At 29.1% G+C, this 27758-nt stretch overlaps 1 protein-coding gene across 3 annotated transcripts in view; it reads right to left on the bottom strand.

Moving 5' to 3' along the window:
• Positions 1-10817, bottom strand: part of LOC129981129 (homeobox protein Hox-A5-like) — an 85980-nt gene extending 75163 nt beyond the window's left edge. For all 3 annotated transcript variants that reach the window (XM_056091822.1, XM_056091821.1, XM_056091823.1), the window contains exon 1: positions 9548-10817. In XM_056091822.1, the coding sequence (XP_055947797.1) occupies positions 9548-10145 (598 nt within the window). In that variant the 5' untranslated portion in view covers positions 10146-10817. The remainder of the gene's footprint in view (positions 1-9547) is intronic.
• Positions 10818-27758: the final 16941 nt, after the last annotated feature.

The raw sequence follows: 27758 nt of genomic DNA, 5'->3' as shown, positions 1-27758 counted from the left end.
ATTTTATTCAGTAGTAAGTTCATCAATTACTACTCTCATTTATCACGACGTGATAAAAACTATGATTTCGCACGTCTTATGAAGACCTCATCTCATGAAAATTTGTTAACTCATAACGTCTTTTATTTAAAGGAGGAGGAGGATTTTTTTTCAGAAATTCTTTTTTGAAGGTTAAATGGCAGAAAGAGATCAAAGGGTACAGAGCAGCCTTTGAAGGCGAGGCAGAAAAACTTTTGACCTTTGACAATTTTAACCTCATTTGCGAAGAAAGGATGAACTGGTTATGCTAAATGTTCGGCAGGTTTTTTTCTTTTTTCCGTGAAGAAAAATTCAATGCTGCGGGCGTGAAAATAGAGTTTTCGTTATAAGAAATCAAGAAAACAGCTTCCTTAAGAGAAAAGCTTATCCATCAGCATTTAACGAGGAAGAATGTTTTAACATGTTAATGTGTATTATGGTAGTATTCTATCTCTAAATTGCTTTTTATAAGATGACGGATATTAAAAAAAATCTTTTAAAATGCTATGAGGGTCAAGACATTAGACCTAAAACTACTAAATTTGGCACTAATTACTTCTAACATAGTAGCAATATACTAGAAAAATTCTTTTTATATATTTTAATGAGATATCTCATTAAAATTTTATGAATAATTTTGTGTTTTTCCTTAACGTAAAAACTATTTCAAACAGCTTCAAATCATTTTATTGCATAAAAACTATTTTTTACTCCACTTCGAAATTAAAAAATATATATATGCCTTTCAGCGGTGTCAGTTTTATTTTGCCACAATTTTTTTTTCTCTAAATGTAATAAATTTTTTTAAATATTTTAAGAATTTAATTATATATATATATATATATATATATATATATAAATATAAATATGTGTGTGTGTGTGTGTGTGTGTGTGTGTGTGTGTGTGTGTGTGTGTGTGTGTGTATATATGTATATGTAGGTACGTAGGTATACGTAGGTGCGAGTGAGAATGTGAGTGTGTGCATGTATGCGTTTTCGCTAAAATAAGAATAAACGAATCAATCTTACAACAGCTACGACGTTTCGAATCTGTTTTAATTTATACGATTAGGTGGATAATTAGTTCGTTTTCACGAACATGAAAACTCTATGACTTGGAAACGAGGTGTTTTAAAATATATTACATTCACGGAATAACATAAAATCAATTCATATTGATGCTGTACTTATCAATTATTGAGCACTAATTTACTTTTGGAATCCATTCCTAATCAGTATACTGATTGTAGTTGACGTGTGTTTCTGCGTTTGTTATGTGATGCACGAAATTGCATGACTTTATTTCAATGAATTTATTTCATTTTCTGCAGTTAATTCTATTTTCTAATCATGCATAAAATCTGAACTAAATTATATTTAATTTTATTTGAATTATAGTATGAAGTAATACTAAACTTGATAGGAAAAAAATGTATCCAAAATAATAAATGAAATAAAAATGATAAAATTAGCTTTATATAATATCGTCTCCTTTTTATTAGACTCCCGTTGTATTGTTTTTTGTTTAAACATATTTTATGCATAAAATTCTCTTCTCTTGATAGCTTTGAATACATTTTTAACTTATTAACAAAAGATAAAATTCATTCAAAAGGAAAGATAATTGACAAATGGAGTAACATATGTTGCATGCTAATGATGCATTTAATAGCTTCAAGAAGAGGGGGGGGGGAAATTAATTCGATTATATATAACAAAAAACAGGAAAATAAATAATTCCTTTTACTAAATGATATGAATTGGAAGCATACATTTTATAAATTATTTTCATTCAAATAAAAAAATATTGTAATAAAAGATGTCAATGGAGCTTTTTTATAAAACTTGCCGATAATTAATTAAACAATCAAAGTGCCGATTAATTAAAATTTTCAAATCTTTACAAAGTAGAACAATAATATATATATCTTTTAATTTTTTAAAAACAAATTGCTAAACTTAGCCTTAATATTGCTTCGTTTATCCTATTTAGCTTCGAAACATTCCAAAGTCATACATTTCCATATTACTCATATTACTTATTGTAATAAAAATGTATTAAATTTTAGACGAAGTTATGTGATAATTTTCAACGAAACAGGTTTTATTTTATTTGTTATAGTTAAAAAAAATCAGTATTTATAAGCATAAATGTTATTTGTTAGTCAGAAGAATTTTAAAATTTTCTCTTAAATACATTAAGCTAATAATAAAAAATTTTAATAACTGGAATTATACAAATGAAGAATATCCACAAACAGTGGATATTCTTCAATGCTCACAAATTAAGTTTTACCATAACCTAAATTGATATTAAAGTATACTTTAAATAAAAAAAAACCTTATCAAAATACTATTGCATTATATGGAATCAAAAACCATAGTTTCATACGTATATACTTATAACATGAATTCTTCAACAGTAATCGCATTATAAATTGAAGACCTAATTGAAATGTGGTATTCTAATAACTTACAGTTCTATAATTCTATGTAATATTCTAATAATGCAGTATTCTAATAATTAAAATTGAAATGTAATAAATAATTTACTGCTTTTCTTTCACATTTATTTTATTATAATTTTTTACCACATATTTTTCTGCATGTAAGAAATTATTTCAGTTTTATTAAAGATATTATAATGTGATATTAAATTCCTGAGCAAACAGATATTATAATTTGATATTAAATTCCTGAGCAAACAGATAAAGTCAATGATACAAGATAAAAATTTTAATATGAAATAAAAAAATATTAGATAAAATGGTACATTTCGTAATTATTTTCAAATTGAAATTTTTCTTAATGCATTAAAATATTTATAGAGCATTGATTGCATTATGTTCATACATATTATTTTCATTTGATTTTTTCCTAATGGCAAAATTTAAAAAAATTTCTTTAGAGAAGCACATTATTCTTCTCTGCGTACATATTCTCAGAATGCATTTATATACAACGTCCTTTTAGTGCTACTGATTTATGCAGGGAAATTAATATTGTTAAAAACCACAATATTTAACCGAAGACAAATTTCCAAATAGAAAATATATATTATGAATGTACATATTAAAATAACTGAGTGATATCGAAATAAAATTTATTTATTTGCAGTACAAAACTTCTTATGACTTCTTCGCTCAGTTATCAACTAGCCGCCATCGAAGACCAGCTAGCTTGCCGCTAAATTTTTTTCCTTTAATTTTTATTAAATCTTTTGTGCCCAAGTGGATGCTCGTGATTTCCTCGTCATTTTTAAGCTTCAAATCAAATTTGAAATTTTGTTATTTTAATAGCCTTACACTTGTTCTGTTCATTGTGTTAAATTAAACTTTCCGATATCATAGTATCATTAAGTACAGGTCTTCTGTCTTCAGATTGTGCGTTGTCTTTCACTTTGTAAGTTTTGTGTATTGGTACTTTGTTTTCTTCCTCATAGCAATTAGATAGATAATATGCCGAATCTTTCTTCTTTAGCTTTCAATAATGGAAGAAATGTCGCGATAAATTAGTTGATGAATCAACTAACTCGCTTAATTTTTAACTAATCAAAACTTAAAAAACTAATATGGCGAATTCCCACCCTCAGTAGTATAACTGGACCAAATGTGAACCTCTATTTTAAATAGTCTACTCTGAAGCCCAACAACATATACACATTCTCCTTTATTATTCGTAGAGATTCGTAGATTGATTGAAAAATTTCTTGACTCAGATTTTTATCTTATTTCCTTATTCAGTTATTTGCAAAGAAATGAGATTGAATCTGTTTGCTTGCTTTTTTGTTAATCTTGCTTTCTATGATTTTAAAAGCATTTTTATATATATTTTTTAGCTCTCCAAAATCCAGACATTGAAAGGATAGTCTTTTTCCTAGTAAACAAGCGACTGTCTGGAATACGAGAAAGACATCCTAATGATATAGCATTGATTTCAATGGTTTCCTTTTGAATTAAAATAAAATGTACATGACAGACGGCGAATTCTGTCTCATTTTTCTCTTTAAAAAAATGCTGCGTTTTCATCTTTTGAATGTTTTTTTTATGTTGCTCATGTTTATTTCGGGTTGTATTGACTAAAAATTCAAATAATTTACTCTTTTTATTTATTTATTTTTATAGGAGAAAATTATGCAGCAAATCCAAATATATTGCATTTAAATAGATATTTAAATATTTATACTAAAAGTTACTTAAAGAACGTAAAGACATAGATTTTCCCATAAACTCTAAAAATTACGTAATCAAATTAACAAGAAATTAGATTTTTCTCTTTTTATAATTGTTTTGTAATGTTTTTGTTAGAAATCTCTTAGTATGATTCTTAATTTTTTCCCCTTCTGATTACGGATTAATATAACATTTAAACTAAATTTAACATTTTTAACATAGTTTTAAATATTCAAAGATATTTTTAACTAAAAAATTCGTTTTTTAGAGCTAAAGTAAATTTCTTGTATATATAAATGATACAATTCATCGCATAATTTGTTTTTCTATTTACCAAATTTTTTTTTTAGCATGACTTTATTTTTTCCAATTTGGCTATGGATTAATTACTATATTTAACATAGTAGTTATACAATACTACATTATTTAATACAGCCTTAATATTAGTTTTTTTTAATGAAAAATCCATTTTCCGGAACTAATCAATAGAATGTTACTTTATGTACTTTAAGTTTAAAAGCATTATGCCCATTTGAATTTTTTGGATTTTTCCTACAGAAGAACCAAAAAATCTAATGCATTATACACGATTTCTCCTTTTCGTTCTTAAATGATAATTTCTGTCTGTCTACAATTTGCAAATTAGTAACTATTTACTTTGTCTTTTTTTTTTTTTTCCTTTTTTTTCACAAAAAAGCTGTAAGAAGTTCTTAAGTTTTATTCAAATTATAATTTTGTATGATTTATTCAATTTGTAAGGAATTTTAAGAATTGTATCAAATTAAACTGAGTTTAAATCTACATAATCTTTCGAATTAATGTTTTTACTTCCAAATCTAAGAGATATTGTTATATTCTTAAAAAGGAACTTCAATTATTTACCCAAACTCAATCCCGAATTTCTTGTAGATAATTTTTTTTAATTTATCACGTGTAAAAATTTGCTTATGTTTAATTTTTATATCTTTTATATTTATATTGGAATTAAAAGAATTCATCTATGATGTAAAAAATTTGCTTATAGATATTATTGTTTATTTTTTGATAAAGGAAATAAAATTCCTATCACAAGTATTGCAAATATCAGACTTTTGTAAAAATTAATAGTGTTCATAAATTTTGCACCTTCATCTTTCTGATGACTGGGTCTAGTTCCTTATATCAGAATTTTTTTTTTTTTTTTTTATTTCTTTTACAATTTATGAGCATGAGTTTTGAGAATTTATACGATATGCAAAGGCATCCATATGTCGCAATACTGCAATATTTAGATTTATACGACGGAATCGATTTTTAGAGTACAATGAAAATAAATAAAAGAAACGTATGAGATGAATTGAAATAGGGCGTTTGTAGCGAATGAAATAGATGCAAGATCACGCTAAATGGTAAATTGCGATAAAGAAACCGAATAATTTCTTTTTTATGGAATTTACTAAAAACGCTTTGCCAGCTGATGACGAACTATTCGACTGACACAGAGAAACCTAGCAGTTAAGATAACACACATATTCACATTATTGTTGAACAATAACTTATTATGAAAAGTAATTTATCAGATAATATGAACGACACTTCAGGTTTTTATCTCTAATTTTCTGCTTCCCTTTAAACTGTTCTCGATCCAAATTTTAGACAAAAATTATGATTTTGATATTTTAAAAAGATTTTAGATAGCTTTTATCCATTTTTTTATGAAGTATGTAAAATTGTTCTGCACTAAAATTGGCTTAAAATCGTAAATAAAATGCACAATCAATTGACTTTTCTTTTTATTATCATTTTACATCATCACACTAAATAGTGCCAATCTATCTTAGCTTTGATATAATAAATAAAAATGAATTAACGCTAATATTTTTACACTACATAACGTATTCTACAAACACTCTTTGAAATATAATAAATAAATTCATTTTTGATTCATTTATATGCTGTATGTCTGGAGTTTTAAACAATACTTTTACATCAACAGCTATTAAAATGCAATCAAACTGTCACATAACAATAACCATCATATTTCTCGCAAGAATAAAGCTATTACTATGGAATCCTAGTCTACAAATTTCAGTTATTGTGCCAGGGGAAGAATTATAAACACTTCAAAAGACCCTACTGACTTCATTACGCGACAAGCCAACCATGTGAAAGAAGATAAAGGATATCAAACCAACCATGTCATAATAGCCCGAAGCTTCGGTGGGCTTCGGGAAATAATAATAAACTACACATCTCATTTATTTTCGGAAACTCAATTTTATTTCCAATCCTCAGACCTTTATTGAAACATCATTACATAAAATTAACCATCAAATTCCAGAACAACAACACTAAAAGCCATAGATTCAAAAGATAAAAATAAAATCTGCGGTGAAATTCCTTCTTTTCTTTGAATAAAAGAAGATTTTCCTTTTCTGTTAAAGCCAGGCGCGTGCCGAGGTTACAGCCGGGAGAATTTTATAGCGGTCATAAAACTGGAGGCGCGCCGCCTCCAATGGTCCCAGAGCTTGCTTCTCCAGCGATAACTGCCTCCCCTTTCTAGCTGCCTCTGACAAAATTATGGCGGCGCGGATAGTTTTATAGGCCTAACCGAGCCGTTTTATGGGCATTGGGAGGAGAGAACTTTCAGTGACAGCGGTGCTCTCAGAATATTTACGATGGTTTGGATGCTAGTAAAAGCGATCTGCTGGGCCCACACCAGCCCAGTTCGCCGGAGATTCGTGCACAGACAGGAATTCAGGTCCCTTTTCTCAAAAGATCTTCCAAAAACATCGACGATCGGAACGTTCCGAAGTTAGGCCTAGCGTCGCTCAGCAATGGCGGTTTGTTGTGATTGGAAGACAGTGATTGCGTGCTATAGCGACGAACTGATTTGTGGTAATTTACTACAAATCTGCTGCAGTAACTTCGGTGAGTGAATTTTTTTAAACGTTATTATAGAATTTTCCTACTACTCAGAAGTATTTTGATATCGAATTCTATAATACGTAATCTTTAACTTCATGAATAAATAATGGAATGCATATTACATAACGGTTGTTCATGATTTTATAAAAATAGTGTTTTGGTAAATTGCTTGAATTCTTCTTTTAATAATTGATGATTTATAAACATTTAGATTGTTTCTTATTTAATGGATGCTTTTTATCTTAATGTTTAATAGAATAAATATTCAAATTCAATTACATTGCATGTAAATTAGTGTATTATTGCTACTAAAAATAGAATTATATTATTTGGTACTATAAATCTAATGATAAACTTTTTCTATAGTATCTAAGTTATAAATGCATTTAATAGATTATTTTAAGCATAATTCGTATTTCTTATTTACAATGCATGTTCACTTAATATATAACATAAAATAATTCATTATTTTCATTCATTATTCAAAGCATTCACTACTCCTTAAGGAAATAGCGATATCTATATGGTTATAATCAAGTTCAAAGATTAAACGGGATTTTATATTTCCGAAATTTTAATAAGTAAATAAAAGCATTTATTGCATGTTTCTTTGGTGCTCCAAATAAATAAAACAATTTAAAATAATCTTGCCTTTTTATTTCATGATTAACTAATTTTATTCTACTATTAACGTCTTACTGATTTTAAAAATACAAATGCTTTTAATTGATTTTTTAAGTAAAGTTGTATTTCCTATTATGCATGTCCTCTTAAGATATATAAATAAAAAAAGTAATAATTTATTATTTTCTATCATTATTCAAAGCATTCATTATTCTTTAAGGAAATAGAGATATCTACATGGTTATTATCAAGTTCAAAGATTAAACGAGATTTTATAATTTCAAAATTTTAATAAATAAGTAGAAGCGCATGTTTATATTGGTGCTCGAAATAAATGAAACAATTTTAAATAATCTTGCCTTCTTATTCCATGATTAACTAAATTTACTATATGATTAACGTAACTGATTTTAGAATGAATTAGGCTTATTCTATAAGCTTTCTGACTGTTCTTTTTATCTCCTAATATTTTAAATTTTTTTTTCTTTATGAATGATGAGTTGATGATGAATTGATGTGATGAATTAGAGTTTATTTGTGTTATAACTTTAAAAAGCAGCAAATCAATTAAATTAGGAAAACAATGAATTATTTTATTTAATTAAACTTTGCTTCCTTTTAATAAAAACTGTTGTGTCAAAGCTGTAAGAATCTTAACTACATTCCGATTAGTAAACAAAAATGATTGTGAGTTATATCCATTTTCAATGAGTTCTTCAATTTTCATCTCTATATGTTTATTTATATTTATTCTAGTTTTTTTCTATAAAAATATATTTAAAAAAAGAAAATTTCATCCTTTTCTGATATTTATAGCAAATATCAATGTAGTATCAATAGTATAAAAATTCCTCTTTTTCTTTTCGAATTAATGAAATGCAACGAAAAATTAACTCGTTGTGAAAAAAAGCCTGATTTTGCGACAGAACAAGCACTGAAACTGCTAATTTTGTGGCAATTGAAACTCTTTATTACAATATAAGAATCCATCTATATTTTTCTAAAAGCTAAATTCTGTATGTTTATTCTGTTCTAAATTTTCTATATTTATTTATATTTCACTAATTGTTACATTTTATTAACATTTTGTATTTGTTTGTTTTTATTGTGTTCAGCATTTGAAAATATTGAAATTTTTCTGATAGAAAATTGATTTTAAAATATAATGCTTTTGATATCTTGCTTATTTTAGTGTTGAACTCAAGCATATATTCGTAATTTGACTTACTAATTTTATTTATTATAAATTTGAAAAAAAAAATGAATTGTTTTTGAAAATCTTCAAAACAAATTTTGATAATAACTTTTAGCAAACAATGAGTCACTATTTTAATTTTTAAATTCAGTATTAGAAATAAGCAAGGCTTCTATCAATAAAGAAATTCATTTTTTTAATTATCATGATTAAACAATATGGAATTAAACAATAAACTTAGTGGGTTTAAACAATATGGAATCGTTATATACAAGCAATAGAATAACGAAGTGCAGTATATTTAATCCAATTTCGCTGAGAAAAATGTGAATATAAAAACAACTTAAGCTTATTTTTTCAGACATTCGATTCAGATATTTATTATGTTTTAAAAAGAAGGGAAAGCTGAAAACGAATTTTGTTAATAAAACTATTTGTTTTCTAATATTTATTTCTTCTTTTTCAGAATTAAATGTACTAAAACAGCTGAAGGCAAAAAGAGAAAATGAGTTTGAAAATCATGAGCATTTTTCCTGCTTCAGTTACATATATCAATTGCCAGCTCATCGTGACTGCCACATTGACTCGAAATACGATACAGCTGTTTGATCTGAGAAAAAAAATGTACTTACTTTGACCGACGTGGACTTTCCTCATCCAGGGATAGATCTGAGGTGGGGTGTTTGGGTAAGCTGACTTCTGCTGGCCCTGTTGAGCAGCTTGTGGCGAGGAGGAATCTTGGGGCCCCTGAGTTTGCTGAGGGCTGGCCTGCTGGCTGGTCGTCTGCTGAGTCGGAGCCACCCCTTGTGAATGCGTAGGTGAAGGATGTTGCCTCGGGGGCTGGGGGGAGGTTCTAGACTCGGGGCTACCAGCCGGGGGTGGGTGAGACCCACTGGTGCTCAGATCCTGTGGGGAAGCTGCACTGGGTTCAGCATATTTGCAACTCGGAACGGGGGTCACCGAGGGAGTCGGTGTGCGGGGGCTCTGGCTTGGGTTAGGGTGGTTCAGACGATTCTGAGAACAGCTGTTGAAGTGATGGTCCCCGTTCTGCAAGTGGGGCACATTGTGTTGAGGGTATGGCCCATACTGTTGAACAGGGGAACCAGGCCCGCTGTAGCATCCACCCCCATACGTTTGTACCTGTGGAGTATAGTAGTCCTGACTGGTGGAATCTTGACTGCGTTGACCGTAACAGGAAGTCAACGAATTCACAAACTGATAAGAGCTCATGCTTTTTTTTTGGTAAATTTAATTATTTTATTATTGGAGAGCAATCACAAATTTCGTGTAGATAAAGTCAGATGAACTTTTGATGGTTGAACCAAATCACTGCAGTGAGTTCGGCAGAATTTGGCTTAATTGTTCAATTTATTTATAAAATAAGTTTTCGCTGTTCAGTGTCCAAGTATGCTCATCCAAAATAAAAGCACAGTTTTATAAAATATTAGAGCAATGTTGAGTTTTATGGTCCACAAGAGAAAATAAATTGATGTTATCGAATCGTTATAATTCCGGTGAAACCGAACCTGCCCAATACCAGCTACGATCTTTGCCAGAAAATCAAAGTCATTCGTGGCTCATGACGAATTGAAGATCAATTCCTCTTCTAAACTATAGTCTGTATTTTAACCCTTGCTGCTACCAATCGAAATCATCATCTCAGCTAGTATCAAAAAATCACACAAAGTTTTTCCTTTTCCGATGATCAGTTCAGCGGATATGTTCGCGAGGAGCCGACCGTCTCCGTTATCCTGGTCCAGATCAGGAGCAGCGGGATCTCATGACAGCTCCATGAGTCGCGCGTGTGTCAAGAGAAGAGAGTTGTTTACGATCGCGAGAGCGAGTTACGACTGACCGCCGCGAATGGTGCTGTGCCGGTAAAAGAGGCGAATCCTCAGCGCTGGGTGGGCGGTGAGCTTCGCTAGCGGGCGGGCCAACCAGTCTGCGCGCCAGGCTCAAAAGCTCACTCCCTCCCTCAAAAGCCTTCGCCGCTTGAGTGACAGCTCGAAAAGCAACTTTCCGCGGCAGCCTCGCTTCCCCCCATCCCTTCGTTTTTGATCGATACCTTTGCTTTGGCGAATAGCTTTGCCCCCCCCCTTCCAAGATTCTTTTTCTTCTTTTCCACACACACACGCACCCCTCCCCCCCACTACACCTCGACCACATTATAATTTTCCATTTCTTTCCCCCCTCCTCACCTTCGCCACACCAATTAATATGTGCCACGCTGCCACAATTTTTATTATTATTATTTGTATTTTTCTTTTCTGTATATTCTTATTTTTTTATACATATATTTTTTTACTTCACGAAAAACTTCGCTGTCATTTCTACCTCTAGTCGACCCTTCCTCCTCACTCCCCCTATCATTTTTTTTTTTTTTTTTTTTTCCTTCCCTCCACGTCAAAACGTGCCTCTTGAATCGCAAGGGATATGTGCTTTTTTTTTCTTTCATTCATTCTAGGGGTTGCCTTTCTTTTCTATCTTTCTTATGACTGTTTTTTTTTTTTTTTTTCGTTCGTTCCATGCCTTCGTCTTCGTAGGTACACGTGACGAGGGTACGATGTGTGGTGTCTTTTTCGAATATGTTCGAAAAGCGATTTCACAATTGGTGTGCCTAGCAAAGGGGAAGGGGGGGATATAGGAAAGGAAAGCTACTGCTGCCGTGACCTTAAAAAATTTGATGGATTGGCTTTTAAACACGGATATTTTTTTTTTTTTCTTTAAGAAAAAAATTGTATATCTGTGTGTGCTGAGGAGATACTGTATACTCTTCTTGATGCTGCTGGAACATTTTTATAAAGAGTAGCTTTTGTTTCGTGGTGATTTTGTTTTTATTTGCTTGCGCAGTTTCGTTTTTCACTTTTTATATAAAAAATTTCTTTTGAACAAATCTTTCGGTAATTTTTTAATACTGGTTTCTGTTTGGTTTTCTGTCGCAGTTGGAGAAGGAAGGTATAAATTTAATATATCTTGAGACAAAAGTTGAAAAAGTTTATTTTTTTCCCAATTTTTTTTCAGAGTCGATAGGTGGAAGGAAGAGGTTGCATTCTATCACAAGAAGCTTTAATCAATTGAATTCCAGTGTGACGGTGTCCCCGCCCCTCCCAGAAAAAAAAATACTTTTTATGCCGCTTAAATTGCAGTATTCGGGTAAAAAAAAAAAATCCTTCCAAAAAAATTGGGAGGAAAAATTGGAAAACAAATTTTAGTACTCAATAGTGCTTTGCATATATAAAAACATTTAGGTCAGGAGAAAAAATAAAACTGCTGAAAAGTATAAAAAGCAGATTACTTAACTCAAAACGGTAGATGAAATAATTTCTAAATCTTTTAAAAAATCTTTCTAACTGAAAATTTTCAGTGCATAGTTCTTTGTCTTATGCAGTTAACGATATTATTTTGAATATAATAATATAAATTATTTGTTAATCATGTATTCTTATTATGAAATATTTAAATGATATTTCATATATAAACTTATTATAAAATATTTAATAATAATATAAAACTATCAATGTTATTTATTGATCATAAATTCTTAAGCATATTTTTGAAATATTTTACGTGCATGAATTCAACACAATGTGCGATTAAATTCTCAAACAGAATATTTTTTGTTTAAATATATGGTGTTTTAACCAGTATTCCAAATTGACTAGTTCAATAATGACCTTATTCAGTGTTATCATTTTATGCAAACAATCATTATGAATTAAAAAATTGTTTTGGAAAACCAGTTACTTCTAGTTCATAATATAAAATGGACCCGCCATCAGGGTTTCAATCTTGATTACCCTATACTTACTATGATAGTGAATAGTATTGAAACTAGTAAAGTAATTAAAGTAATAGTATTAAAGATGTTTTTCGTCATTTCTGTTTATTTCCGCATCAGGAAAATATGAAATAAGCAGTTTGCATACAGAGTAACTTTTTAATGTCATTGTGAAATGTCATTTTTTTTATAAAGATTTTCATATTCCAACTGCTTATTAAAAGTGTTTACTGAATAAATCGATGGCCTTTTTAGCAGTTTGAAATGTCATCACTTTAAATTGACTTTAGTATACAAAATCAATGTAATACTTTACTTAGTTTTTGTTTGTAAAGTGTTTAAGAATGACATGAAATATGAAAGCCTTTTTATTTAACTTTGAGCTTTTGACATACAACTGAAATATTTTCAGCAATTATATTTCTTCGATTATATGAAGAAAAAGAAAGTTATTTATTACAAGATAATAATGATATTAAAATGTAGTAGTAATATTTTTAATGTTGATTTCATTTTCAGTGATTGAATACATAATTTTATATTATTTTTATTATATATAGAATTCGAAATTTATTCATATTTTGTTGTAAAAATGCCGTTGTATTTCCCCCCATTAATTATATATTAGATACTCATTGCAATTTTTCACTCTATTAAAATTTTTAAATTGTTTATAAGACCTATTTTTTATGTCCATAAAGCAATAAAAAGTTCTCCTTTTTTCTCTATAATGCATAATTTTTTAATATTTATTTTTAAAAATTTTTCGTCATTTTTAATATCAAATCTTAGTATAACTTTGTTACAATAATGCTTAAAAAAAAAAAAATCAGCATTCAAACATCGTTTATTCTCTATAGTGGGAAAACCTAAGTTCTCTGTAAACAATTCCTCGTCGTCCTTTCGTCTTCCGCCGCCAGATGGCTCTTCCGGTTTCACTCCCTCAATGGATGTGGAGGAGGCCATAAATTCCCTACGATGGCTGTCGCTCTCTGTTCATTGACATCGTCTCGAGGACCTCCTTGTATTTCTGCCGTAGATATGAGGTCTCTTCTCATAGCAAATGAAGTCTAACCTCTTCTTGATTGTCTGATTTACACGTGAATTTTTCAAATAATTGAATATACTTTTTATTTCTTTTTCTTTTATCACTTCATTTCAGAGAGCGCTTCCTTTGGCGAGCAGCACAGTTCATATTTATATCTGTAGGAATCTAACAATTATTCCGGTTATTTAAGTTGAAAGACGTTATTGCTAATTTTGTTATTTAATTTCATTTTTCTTTTGAAAGTTTGTAACATTTTGAATAAAATATAGGGTCCTCAATAAGAAAATATATGTTTCACGACTTCAAAATATTATTAAATAGTTTAATCAACATCTTTGTTAAGGTAGGGAAATTTCATATAGATTAAACAGTAAAATTCTAACACAATAGTTGTAAGTTGAAAATTGCTAATTCGTATTTTTTTATTCATTAATTTTAAAAGCTTTAATTTCATTTTTTTTAAAGAAACGTGGCTTGATTATTAATAATCTGCTAACATTAATTTCTAAATTTTAGTTCAGTAAAAAGCATTACAGATAAAGAGATGTCGGCGGAAAATGTGTACTAAAGACTGAAAGGGAAAGAGTAAATACATTGAAATTTAATAATATGATACGTTATTAAAATAATTGATTAGAAATGTTTGAAGATATATGCGAAAAAATATTATTTAGAAATATATGAGCTATAATTATTATAAAAATTTCAATTATGAATTCATACATCGAACTTAATTTCTCTAAATAATACATATTTCCTTAAATATTTTAATTTGACATTTTTTAATCATTAATAGTAATATTTTATTATTTGTAGAGAAAATCAGCATATTTAAATAATTTTTATAGTTAATATTTATTTTAATGAATTATGATGCAAAAAAATTATAAAATCTTTCATATAGGCTTAAATTAAAGTTGTTTAATAGGTATTAAATAAATTTCCAAAACATATAGGCATTGTAAAAATGTATTTAAGAATTCGTGCAAGTCTTAAATTAAAAAAAAAAAAAAAAAAAAAAAAGATTCTTCAGCCTTGGTCTTAAAGTGCAAGACTTGCTATATAATTATTAAAAGAACAAACACAAAACATAGGCGTTTTCTTTTTATAGATTACCTTAAAATCTAGGTTATTATTCTTATTTATTTTTGCTATGGAATAACGTATTGAAAACCTTTTTAAATTTCGTATAAACATGTGAATACATAATGATATGATTATAAATACATTATGCATAAACATTGATTTCGAATCATTTTTAAAATTAGATGTCTATAATTAGTGACGATTGGAATTTAAATGCCTATAATTAGTGACAATTTTCATTTCAGAACGTAAAAGAAAATAAGCGGTATTTTATTACTCTAGATTAAAAAGTCCTGTATAATCTTAATTTATTTAAAACTAATTGATGTATTCAAGCAGAATGCAACTTTAAATAATGATAATATTTTATGTACGCAATAAAATTCTGAATTGAAATAAAAGTTATTTAATTTCATGGAATATTTCTACATCATAACATGCGCAGTAATACAACATTAATCGGTAGCATATTCGTTCATAAATTTCTGCTTATCATCAACTTGAACTGTCACTCATTGAAATGCTTACGGCGTCCTGGCATAGGGGTAGCGCGTCTTCCCCGTGATCTGGGCGTCCTGGGCTCGAGTCCCGGTTTGGGCATGGTTGTTCTTCTGTTGTTCTATCTGTGAGATGTGTGAATGTGCCCTCCTGTAAAAAGGGGTTGTGCAAGCGAATGAATGATGCGTGAGTGACAAAGTCGTACTCTTGGCCCTAGTTGGCGCTGCTATAAAAAATAAGAGACGTTCCCCCTCAGGCTTAAATCGCTGTCTTCGTAACAGCGGGCTTGTCAGTGGCAAGTGCCATAAGAAACAAAACAAAACAAAAACAACAAACAACGAAATGCTTACAAAAAAATCCCTGAACATTATACAAATTTTACTTCGCCAATTTCAATTAATTACTAACAGATTAACAAACTTTCAATATTTTTGCGGCAGAATCTAGAAAAATATTCAGATATATAATTGAAATGAGAAAAGAAATGAAATATCTCTTATTTCATAAAATGTTATGATTAAATTATTTCTGAATCATATGAAGGACCTCAAGCGCTGATTTTTGTTAAAGTTTTTCCATTTGTAATATGAAATATAACAGCTTTTGCATTTTTCAACTCTTTTACTCGAAAAAAATTAATACAAAAGACAAAAAAAAATTATTTTTTATTTTTATTTAACATTTTAACTGGAACACGATTTAATATTTTAGTATAAAGCTAATAATATTTGTCTCCGACTGAGTTTCAGCAATCAAGTTAATGTAAATTATTTATTTGCTGTACTTGATACTGATCACGAAATACTGTAGTAATACAACAAATACAAATTAGAATGCATTCATTTGTTTAAAAACTCTTTCACATCACATCTTCTGGCGCATTTATTTATTTATATAAACTATATGAATTTTTTTTATTCGAAATTTTAAATGGGAAATTTCAATGGCGTGAAAGTTTATAACTGTTAGTGATTGAAGTAAAGCAAGGTGAAAATGTTTGGCGTCTGTCAGTAGAATTAACTCGCATATTATTTTCATTTTCACGATAGTACGCTGATGAATTCTTGGCACGAATTTCTCTCCCGCCGATAGGGGACGCTGCTGCGAGACGAAAATCCTGACTCGTTTTTGATAACATTTACCGCCGATCTCCGAAAAATAGTCGGAGATCCGAGTTTTGTTAAGAGTGAAAGCAAAAGTAAAAAACGAAAAGCCTTTTGAACGCGCGGCCGAATGTGTTGTAGGAAAAGCAAATCTAAATTAAAATGTCATTTTCGCTGTTCGTGATGGGAAAGTGATTTATTGTTCTGTTCCGAAGAATCGAAAACCATGACAGACAGAAGAGAAGTTGTCAGGAATTGAGAAATTCCAATTTCCATTTATTTCGGTTCGCTTCGCTTTCGTTTAGCATTTTTAGGACAAATTTCTAAAATGGATAGATGTCAAGCGAATAACTTTTCTAACTTCTTTCAAATTCTGATTTTTGAAGAAGACAAGACATAGCTATGTCTTCTTAACATTAATTTCAATTGAAAAGAGATATTCTTTTATCTTGTTATCTCTCTTTTCTTTTCTGATAATTCGTTTCACAATTCTATATTTTTCTCATAATTATTATATTAATATTCTATTCTTAATCAACATAATTGATCAGTGGCATCTCGTCATACAAGAAATTAGCAATTCTGTAAAAGAAACTGCATTTTTAAAAATTCTTATTTATCTATTAGTAGTCTAATTTTTTTTTTTTAATTTTAAAGCCACATATATGAAATGTTGTTGTTACTAATTATTACTATAATTATTACATTTCTTAAATATTGCTCAGAATATTTTTTTATTTCTTTTTTCAGGAGTTGACGGTGTAAATGATTACATTTACACCGTCAACCCTCCGCGCATTATCTCTGCCATAAAGTAAGCATGGGGGAAAAAATATATTTTTTACATTGCAGGCGCATAGCCATTTATGCGTAGAATAAAAAACACTTTTTCGTACAAGATTTTCCTATTTGCAGATTTTTTTAACACTATTCAAATTCGGGAGAATGTTTTTTTTTTTAATTCGGTTTTTCTCTGTTCTGCGAAAATACAGATTTTCTAAAATCTGCAACTTTCTTCATTTTTGCAAGCATTGTTTAGTAACAATTGATCACTCCTTATAACAATTTTCATCTAAATAAAATTTTAATAAGAATGGGCCAAGTGGGAAAAAAATCTGTTATCCTCACTTCCAGTCAAGTTTGGTCGAAATGCAATTCTGATAATTTAAGATTTTTTTTAAAAAAAAAATTGCTTTTGGTCTTTCAATCAATCAAGCAGTTTTGCATGTAGTGAATTTTCATCTGCTATTTGACAGGCAGCCGCGACATGAGTTTCATTTATTTTTTCATAGATTTTTTTTTTCTCTCCACATTTTTTTAATTATTATTTTTGTGGACGTGGATGTTTGAGAATGAAAAAAGTAGGCACGTACCATCGAGCTCTCATGGAGAAAAGTAAGCAATTTTTTTAAAAATGAAACTTTGAAAAATATTTTTAGGAAATGCTGAAGCTCTGCAACTTTAATAGATGAGGGATAATTAGCTAGAACTATAATTCTAACAGAAACAAAACGTTTGTAAATGATCCGAGACATAATATGATTTTTTATCTTGTCTCATACTTGGTTTTAAGGTTTTGCATCATGTTTTATCTATATAATGTCTTCTAAATTGGCATTGGTATACATTCTCCCCCACAGAAAACTACACCATTGAAAAAACCTATTTTCCAACCTTTTGGAGATTAAGTTATGGAGGGAAAAGAAGAAGAAAAAAAGCAGTCAAGGATAAGTGATGAATTTTTGGTAGAATCGAAGCTCCACTGCGGCCATGTTTTTATTTATTTATTTGTCTAATTCTTTTAATTAACAACTGCCTTTTCTTACAGATTAATCGTTCCACTATACTTAACAGATAATTGGAAATATAATGATATTTAATCAATATAAATGAATCATTAATAAGCAGACAGGTTTTCGAAATCTCAAATTACATTCTTTAGTCTGGATGAACCTGGCCGACTTGTTTGAATTTGAAACTGAATCTTATAATGAACAGCTAGATAAAAGATAAATAACTTGTAATGAATAATAATTATAGCGTTCATTGTAGTTATTTGGTAAGAGATGAGCGTTTAATTTATTTCTGTAAGAAAAGGGAAATGACTTCCTTGGCGACATCTATTTCCAGGCCAAGTTAGATTCATGATAAACCTATGTTATTTTACATAAACCCGTAAGATTATAATATATATATATTATAATCTTATAGTCATATTTTCGTGATCTCTTTATCCCTGATTACAAAGCAATCTAGCAACCATAACAAGCAGTTTAACGCACTCTTTTGTAAACAGAATTTATATGATATATTTAGGGATTCATGACTTTATTATTTTTTATTTATTAATACTCTTGATTGTTATTTGAGCATATAATTATTAAAAGAATCTTTTAATGTGCAAATAAATTGATTTATATTTAAATTACGAATGAACAAAAGTTTTGTTTCATTTCATTTTGCATATTATTTGTACATAAATTCTGTTGTTATAAATTATGTTACATTTATTTCTGCTTAATTATTTACCTTTTTAAAGCTAAAATTATAAATTAATTTCGATTTTATTGTTCATATCTTCAAGCAATAATAAAAGCTCAAAGGCTTATTTATATTTTTTGAATGAACGTCTTTTATATGATGTAAAAAACATTATAAATTCATAAATTCCAAATTCTTATTCTAGTATTATCCGTAACCAAGTTCTGTCTCCATTCTTGCCCCCTCCGTTCCATTTTTGTCAGCCTTCCTGACAAAAATGTCTATTAATTTTTCATTCCTTTTATCCTAAATGGATTTCTTACGTTCTATAAAAATATTTATATTCTTTCAGATTAATTTTCTTTCCAATATATCTAGGATACAATGTATTTGTATCCCAGATATATTATCAATTTACAATGTGAAAATTCAAAACTTTCTCCTATTTTTTTAGCACTTTCATTTGATTTCTTTCACTTTTATTAAAACAAAATTTTGTTATTGATTTTTCATTCATTTACTGATGTTATAGTTTTAAAATATGTGCACTTTTGTATTTTAGATTTTTAAAAAATTAAATATTATGGCTTAATTATCCATCAATCGATTAATTTTATTAAATTTTATTTCCATATAGCCTAATTTTGATTCTATGTCTGATTAAGTAGTTGCTGTATTTAATATGATACTTCGGAAAAAAATGATTATAAAATTTTGTATTTTCATTATAAATTAAAGGCTGAAAAATAGAATACATTGAAAATAAAAAGTATATATTTTTAATAACACTAATAAAAGTGCTTTTAACAAACCATTTTTATTATTCTTATCAAACGCGGAAGGAAAAAGAAGCATACAAAAGTATGCCAAAAACTGTTTTTAAAGCTATCTCTATTTCTAGTTTTGAACAAATTTTCCTTTCTATATATTTTTTTTTATTTTTGTCCAAAAAATAAAACTCTCAAATGGATTAGCACCTCTAAAGAGAGGTATGATTTGTTCCTGAATTCAATGGGGGGGGGGGGTAATTTTTTAAACTCCTATTATATTTGTTATTTTCTATAAAATTCTTATTCTAGCCTCTAAATCATTTTTATTAACCTTTATTCCTTTTGATTCACTACATTAGTTTCAATATCAAATGACCACAAAGTAAATATTCGATATAAATTGAGAAACAATTTGATTTTTAAATTTAAATTTTTTGGTTTATGATGTAAATCTTAAAAGGGCATGAAAATTACGGTTAGAAAGTTACCATTCTTGACGATTTTATATGTTAACTTAATACCCTTCAAAAGTTGCACGAGCATGAAGGGCATAATTGGAAATTTCGTCCCTCAAATGTCAAATGATCAAAAGTTTCATCTCATCACAATCCTTTCATTTACATAAGCAAATATTTAATAACTAAAAGGCCGTGACGTATTTATAGGAAAAGAAGTTAGGGAAAAAGTCATTCACAAATGGCGAACCATTTTCCCCCAAAAAGAAAAGTACGATTCAAGACTTAAGATCAGCCGCATTCTGTTCAAATATTATCGAAAGATCGACACGCAATCTAACCGCCGCTTTCTCCCAAGCTATCCAATTTCATTTCTCTCCGTTTTCTGTACAAGGAAAAGATTATGATTCCCATTTGTAGAAGATCCAGGTCCTCCAATCTTTTAATTCCCCTCAGCTCTTGGCAACCTCGTCATTCGCGGGTCATGAGGTGCGATCGTTAAAGCCGAGCTATTAATGTGTATTGGCTTTTTCCTGTGCCTTATGATGGCTTCGTTAGAAGCCGGGCACGTGACAAGAAAATGGATGCCTGTCACAAGTTGAAGCTGATTTTTTTTCCCATCCCCTCCACCACCCCTTGAAGAATTATTTCATTATTATTATTCTTCTGACGCGCCTGTTTCCAAACGAAATTAGAATTGGTAAGCGATTTTCGATTGGAAATCGATACCAGCTGAGCGAAAAATATCGATATCGAATTGCTATCGATGTGGACGCGGACGTGAAGTGTTGAAATTGTGTGGGAAAGGAGGAAGGAAGAATTGAGAAAAAATTGGAACAGTTTCTCTTGTCCCCTCTATTCAATCGGTAACATGTTCCATCCTTTCTGGGATGGTTGTTTAAAAAAAAAAAAAAAAAAAAAAAATCTGACTTTTCCCAATTCGTTTTGGTATTTGGCCATCCTTTGTGCTGTGATTTCATTGGATGGTTCATACTGAATTTCTAGATGTTGATATTATTCTCAGATTTCTTGTTCTCTATCTCTTTCTCTTTTTTCAACTTTTCGTGAATATTAAGCTACCAAATCCAAATCTTCGTAGATAATCCAAACTTTCGTGAATAATAAGTTACAAGAAATGATAGATTCTGAAAAATATATATCACCTGAAAAAATTATTATTAATAATAATAATTTTATTCATCATAGATGCATATTCATCAGGTAAACATACTTCCATTAGAAAAAATTGTGATTATTTTAAAAATACATCATAAATTAAAGCTCAAAATTTTGTATATGACATTAATAAAAAATTATTATTTTGTGAAGATTTATTTAAATTTCTATACTTTTATTGGCGCGAATGTGAAAAGCTATAACCATTGTCAACATTAAATATAATTCATAATTATAAACTCTTACCATTATAAATTTTGCTTTATATGGGATATGCTCGGGATGGGATATAGATAGAAACAAAAAAAGCTATACTTTATATCCGACTAATTGTACTGTGTGCAGAAATTAAATTATGAAAATCTCTGAAAAGTTGAACTTGTGGAATAAAAGATGAAAAATGAAACTCTTACATGTCTTCGAAATTACGTGTGAAATAAACCGAAGCAATTCAGCCATGCCAGTTATTAATGAACAAAAGAGCAAATATACTGTTAAAATACTAACATAATGTTTTGAATTTTTACTGGGATAAGTAATCTTTATTGACTTGTTGTATTATAACAGCAAGTGATATGAAATAAACCTCCATTAAAATACTATTTTCTAATAAGATATGGAGTAATTAAGAATGAATGAAATAATTAATTTTTGTTGGAGAAGTTGAAGTCCTCCTTTGAAGCTTCAGTATAATTAACTGACATATAATTTTTATCATATAATTTTGATATATAATTATCAGAATTATTATTATAAATTCTTATCATATAATTCAGTATATAATTCTGACATATAATTCTTCAGTACAATTATCTTATATCTTAAGTATGATAATTAAGTATTTTTTTTTTATCTCAGGAATCAACTTCACAAAAATGAATTTTAAAAATTTCATTTAAATGCTTAAATTTTGCAGTTAGAATGAAATATACAAAAAAGTTGATTAATAATTAGACAATATTAAAGAGTATTCACTTAATCATCGGTTTTGTTTCATAAATTTAAAACGATGGATGTCTCCCCCCCCGTTCTACTTTCATTATATTTGTAAAAGTTTTCTCCTTTTTTTAAAAAACATGATTATGCTTATAGATTGGTAGATCAGTAGTAAATTAATTACGATATGGTTGCTGTGAGATATATGATGAAAATCTTACAGAAGATCTTAGATAATACTCTACAGAACACACATTATATTTTGAGCTACCAAACATAGTAGTTCAATACATTAAGGTAGCTCAATAGTGCTTCTTAAATAATATTTAAAATTATTTTTTATTTAAAAATTTAGTTAAAAAGAGAAATGAAAAATCAATCAAGGATTTAAACTTTTTACCTAATAATTTTTAAATATATTATTAATTTTAACACCCTTTAAAAATCAAAAATTGAATATTCGAGCTTATTTTAATTTTATTTCTTTGCGTTTTTTTTTAATTTATAAAATTTTTTAAAAATATTTTAAAGAATATATCATTACTATAGCTAGTTAATAGACATGTGATCACACACGCTGCAATAATATTAAAAACATTTTTTTTTTTTGTGCTTACAAAATCACTACAATATACTTAAGAACAAGTTTTAAAAATAAAATAAAGGTGTTTGAATCTGACTTGAAACAATATCCAACTAAGGGTGTGTTTTTTTTAAATAGAGGTTAGAATCTATTTTAAATTTTTGTTCTTGTTTTATGTTTTCTAAATATGAAAAAGAGACTTCTTGCCACTTTTATCTTATAGATTTGTTATCAATAAAATAAAACTCAACTGTTTCTCAACAACGTTTGCTTCAATTTTATTATTACAATAGAAAGAGTTAATTATACAAGGGTGATTGAACGGATATTGATTACTCTTGAACGATGAGAAATATAAAGAAAGAAAATAAAAACTTTGAACATTTGTTGATTGTTTCGAACGCGATATAAACATTAAGGTTACTACGCATTAAGCAATCAGGTCATCAGTCGCGGGAATCCTATATTATAATCTACGCTAAAAAAAAACCCGACCAAATCCTGTATTTATTTGATAGTTATCATTTTTTTTCCCATCATTGCTTCTCACCAATTTCGTTCAATTTTCCAATTATAATTTCAAGACTAAATTTCTATTAAATTGAAAATAAATTAACACTGGTGAAATATTATTATTATTAGGACTTATTTTTTTTATTCAAAGGACATAATTTATTGTTTTGCGACTACAGTTCTTTGAAGGATGAAAAAAAAAACCATGATAACACTTTGAGATTCAAACCCAGAGACCTGAATTTCGATCTGCTATTATTTTAATTCACTCTCTCAGGATTTTTCATAATCATGCCAACCGTAGATAAGCAGGTTAGTCATTAAATCTGAACTTCGTTTGCCCTGAAGACATTAAATTCCTTTGGGTAATTTGAACAGAATAACATTCGGAATAGCTATTTCGATTGTGAATCGAATTTGGAGTGGCATCTATGTATGATTCTTTTACACTGATTTACTAATATATAACAAAAGGTTAAAGAACATTGATGATTTTATGAATACTTTATTAAGGATTTTTATCGATAAGTTTTGTATTCTTCTAGAATTGTTATGCTTTTGTATTATCGTTGAATATTTGTACAGAATTTTTAAGTATCTTTGTATTTTTGTTTTAAAATATGCTTGAAATAATTTTTTAATTGATTAAATGTTTTAAAAAATTGCGCGGGATAAAAATGGATATATTTTTTAAAAAATTAAATTCTAAAATGATGGAAAAAATATTTTTGAAAGTTATGGAGAAGAAAACTTCAAAATTTTACTTAATTTTTAATTAAAATTCTAAATACGATTTCGAAAAAAATCGCTCTTTGGTTTAATTTCGAGATACAAATAGAGCGCCAACACACACACACAAACATACATTCGTCTTTATAATAAGATAGACATCTAATCTAGACAACAGCCTAAATTTGACACCCTTTCCATATACAACACAATACATCGAAAAAATATTTTTACTAATAATGCTATTTAATATCGCATGATTAACATCCCCGTTGTGAAAAGAAAGTTAAATGATGTAATTTTTGTTGGAAATTAGCTTTTCCATAGAATGAAAAGCATTTATAATAGTATTTCCGTTTTGAAAAACCAAATGAATATTTCTGGAAAATACTTAACAAGACAACATTGAGTAACAGAATTATACAGATTATTATAATATTGTTCCCTCTTGGTGTTAAAATAGTGTGAAATACAGAGTTCTAGAGAAATCTCCAGCCTTGCCACTTAAAAACTTTCAACACCATCCATTTTCGAGACCACCGTTTGATGTCGACTTGTAGGAAATGTTCATATAAAATGTATTCGATAGTGCAGGTACGTCTAAAGCTGTGCTCGTATTAAGTAAATAAAGCATTCCATTCCATTTACAGCGTTTTTTTTTTTTTTTTTTTTTTGTTCTAAGATATGCTTGAGAATCAATGTAAGTAATTCCTTGTTCAAATCATAGCATTTCAAATTAAAGAACCTATTATTTTTTCTTATCGAATCCTATCTTTCCTTTTTCTTAAATATTTATCAAAATATTAAAAAAAAAAGGAATTATTTAAGATTTGAAGACTTTTGGTAATGCCATTGCCTATAATCTTGAAAATAAATGTGGAAAATATTGTATATTACAGATTCAAAGTAGCTTCAGTAAAAAATTTGAATATACAGACAAACATTTTCATTTTTTATACTTTCTGTACTTTGAGGGAGACATAATTTTGCGAAGAGAAGGAGGATAGCCCAGGGAAGCGAATTGGAATACAAGATGTTCAATATAATTTCTTTTCCTTCAATTTTAAGACAAACATTTCTCAATTATTTTTTCCTTATAAGTGAAAAAAAAAAAAGCCGAAGAAATCTGTTCTTGAAATCCGTTCAGAATTCGCAACATTCTTTACGGAAAAATATTGTATATTACAGATTCAAAGTAGCTTCAGTAAAAAATTTGAATATACAGACAAACATTTTCATTTTTTATACTTTCTGTACTTTGAGGGAGACATAATTTTGCGAAGAGAAGGAGGATAGCCCAGGGAAGCGAATTGGAATACAAGATGTTCAATATAATTTCTTTTCCTTCAATTTTAAGACAAACATTTCTCAATTATTTTTTCCTTATAAGTGAAAAAAAAAAGCCGAAGAAATCTGTTCTTGAAATCCGTTCAGAATTCGCAACATTCTTTACGGAAAAATATTGTATATTACAGATTCAAAGTAGCTTCAGTAAAAAATTTGAATATACAGACAAACATTTTCATTTTTTATACTTTCTGTACTTTGAGGGAGACATAATTTTGCGAAGAGAAGGAGGATAGCCCAGGGAAGCGAATTGGAATACAAGATGTTCAATATAATTTCTTTTCCTTCAATTTTAAGACAAACATTTCTCAATTATTTTTTCCTTATAAGTGAAAAAAAAAAAAAGCCGAAGAAATCTGTTCTTGAAATCCGTTCAGAATTCGCAACATTCTTTACGGAAAAATATTGTATATTACAGATTCAAAGTAGCTTCAGTAAAAAATTTGAATATACAGACAAACATTTTCATTTTTTATACTTTCTGTACTTTGAGGGAGACATAATTTTGCGAAGAGAAGGAGGATAGCCCAGGGAAGCGAATTGGAATACAAGATGTTCAATATAATTTCTTTTCCTTCAATTTTAAGACAAACATTTCTCAATTATTTTTTCCTTATAAGTGAAAAAAAAAAAAGCCGAAGAAATCTGTTCTTGAAATCCGTTCAGAATTCGCAACATTCTTTATTTGGCAGGCAAAATTGAAAAATTGACAGCTCGCATCTCAATACCGTTAAAAATTCTGCATTTGCAAGGTTAAACCAAAGAAAATCTTTGAAGTCCGGACAACCTTGGGTTGATGTGTATGGAAGTTTGGTGAGTAGGATTGGCCGTTGGGCCCACTCTTGACATCGTATCAATTTCAAAAGTTAAAGAGATTGTTATAGAATGTAAAATGTGACCTGATCATTACGGATCAAAACTCAATGACGAGAATGTAGGCTGTGTAAGCGTAATTTAGTTACAAAAAATCTCTGTTAACAGCATAAGCTGATGGCTTTTCTCACACATCAAAAACTGATCACACTCAAATTCCCTCTGATTCTTCAAATGTTACTTGAGTACAAAACAAGTACAGAAACTACGGTAGAAGGCACGACACATATAATGAGTTGGTCAATGATACACTCTTATTCCTACTCACACAAATATTTAAGATGTTGCTTGAGAATAAAACAAGTACAGAAATATTGAAAGAGGGCACAACAAATATTGTGAGGTGTTAAGTCATAACAGTGATATTATTAACCGTACGCCAGGGATTAATCGCCAAATAACTCGCCAAGGACTATATGGTAGATTCAGTAAAAATGCTAAATTTACGCCGAAGGTTAGTAACTCGTAACTATTGTACATCAATGCCTTGCAAGGCGTTCTCTGGAATAACACCTTCAATTGCAATGTATGCGAGAAAGGTTTCTGGAGTCCACTCCATCTGGTTGACCATAATTATTAAAGCAAATGCTTTTGATCCAGCATTATGTAGAAAAAATAAGAGCAACATTATCATTATCATTTTTTAAATAAAACTGAGGTAAAAGTGTATCCACATTGTTTTGTCTTTAATGATATGCTTTGTACAGAGAAGTTTAAACAAATACATTGTAACTGTAAAATCTGATGAATCATTTCAGGCAACTGATCGCTTTCGAGGCAAGCAAGAGAAAGCGGTAAAAATCGTAGCAGCCTCTGAAAGGACACAACCCTCATTCCTCTTTGAAAGTGTCGCTTTATCTCTCCACCCTCATGCATCTCCGTGTCGTCGGATTTGTCTTTGACTGCGAGAGATAAAAATCAGTCCCGATAACTCTTTGGGCACCATATCTCAAAGACATTAGTAAAGCGGATCTAAGACAAAAGACATCAATAACTTGGAATCGCTCCGTAAGCTTTTTCAACAACTGCCAAAATCGCTTGATTGTCCTCTTACCTCTCTGGTATGAAAGGAATTTGTTTTATCTAAAAAAATAATTTTCGTAATGTTTCGTATTATGGATTTTCAATTTGAAGTGGTTTATTCCTTCGTTTGTTTTGGGGAAATGTTTGGATTCATTTGTAAAACTTGCATTTGCAGAAGCATAGCTGATTTTACATTTTAATGGCATGTCATGGATCAAGAATGAATAAAGTTAAAAATATAATATTCCTTAACGTACTTTTTATTATTTTATATTTATAACTTTGATTTTAAGCATTTTTTTAACGTGATACTTCTCAAAGGCCATTATAATAAGTGCAAAATACCTGATTCCATACCAAGAAATCCTGACCATGATGCAAAATTCGCTCTTTAAAGCAGACAATAACTGCCAAACTTAAGACTTCTCGGATAATAGATCCTCT

Source organism: Argiope bruennichi, chromosome 8, assembly GCF_947563725.1.
Source record: "Argiope bruennichi chromosome 8, qqArgBrue1.1, whole genome shotgun sequence".
In the NCBI taxonomy this organism is placed as follows: domain Eukaryota; kingdom Metazoa; phylum Arthropoda; class Arachnida; order Araneae; family Araneidae; genus Argiope; species Argiope bruennichi.
The sequence above is the reverse complement of the archived record's forward strand: the minus strand, read 5'-3'. Positions and strand labels throughout refer to the sequence as shown.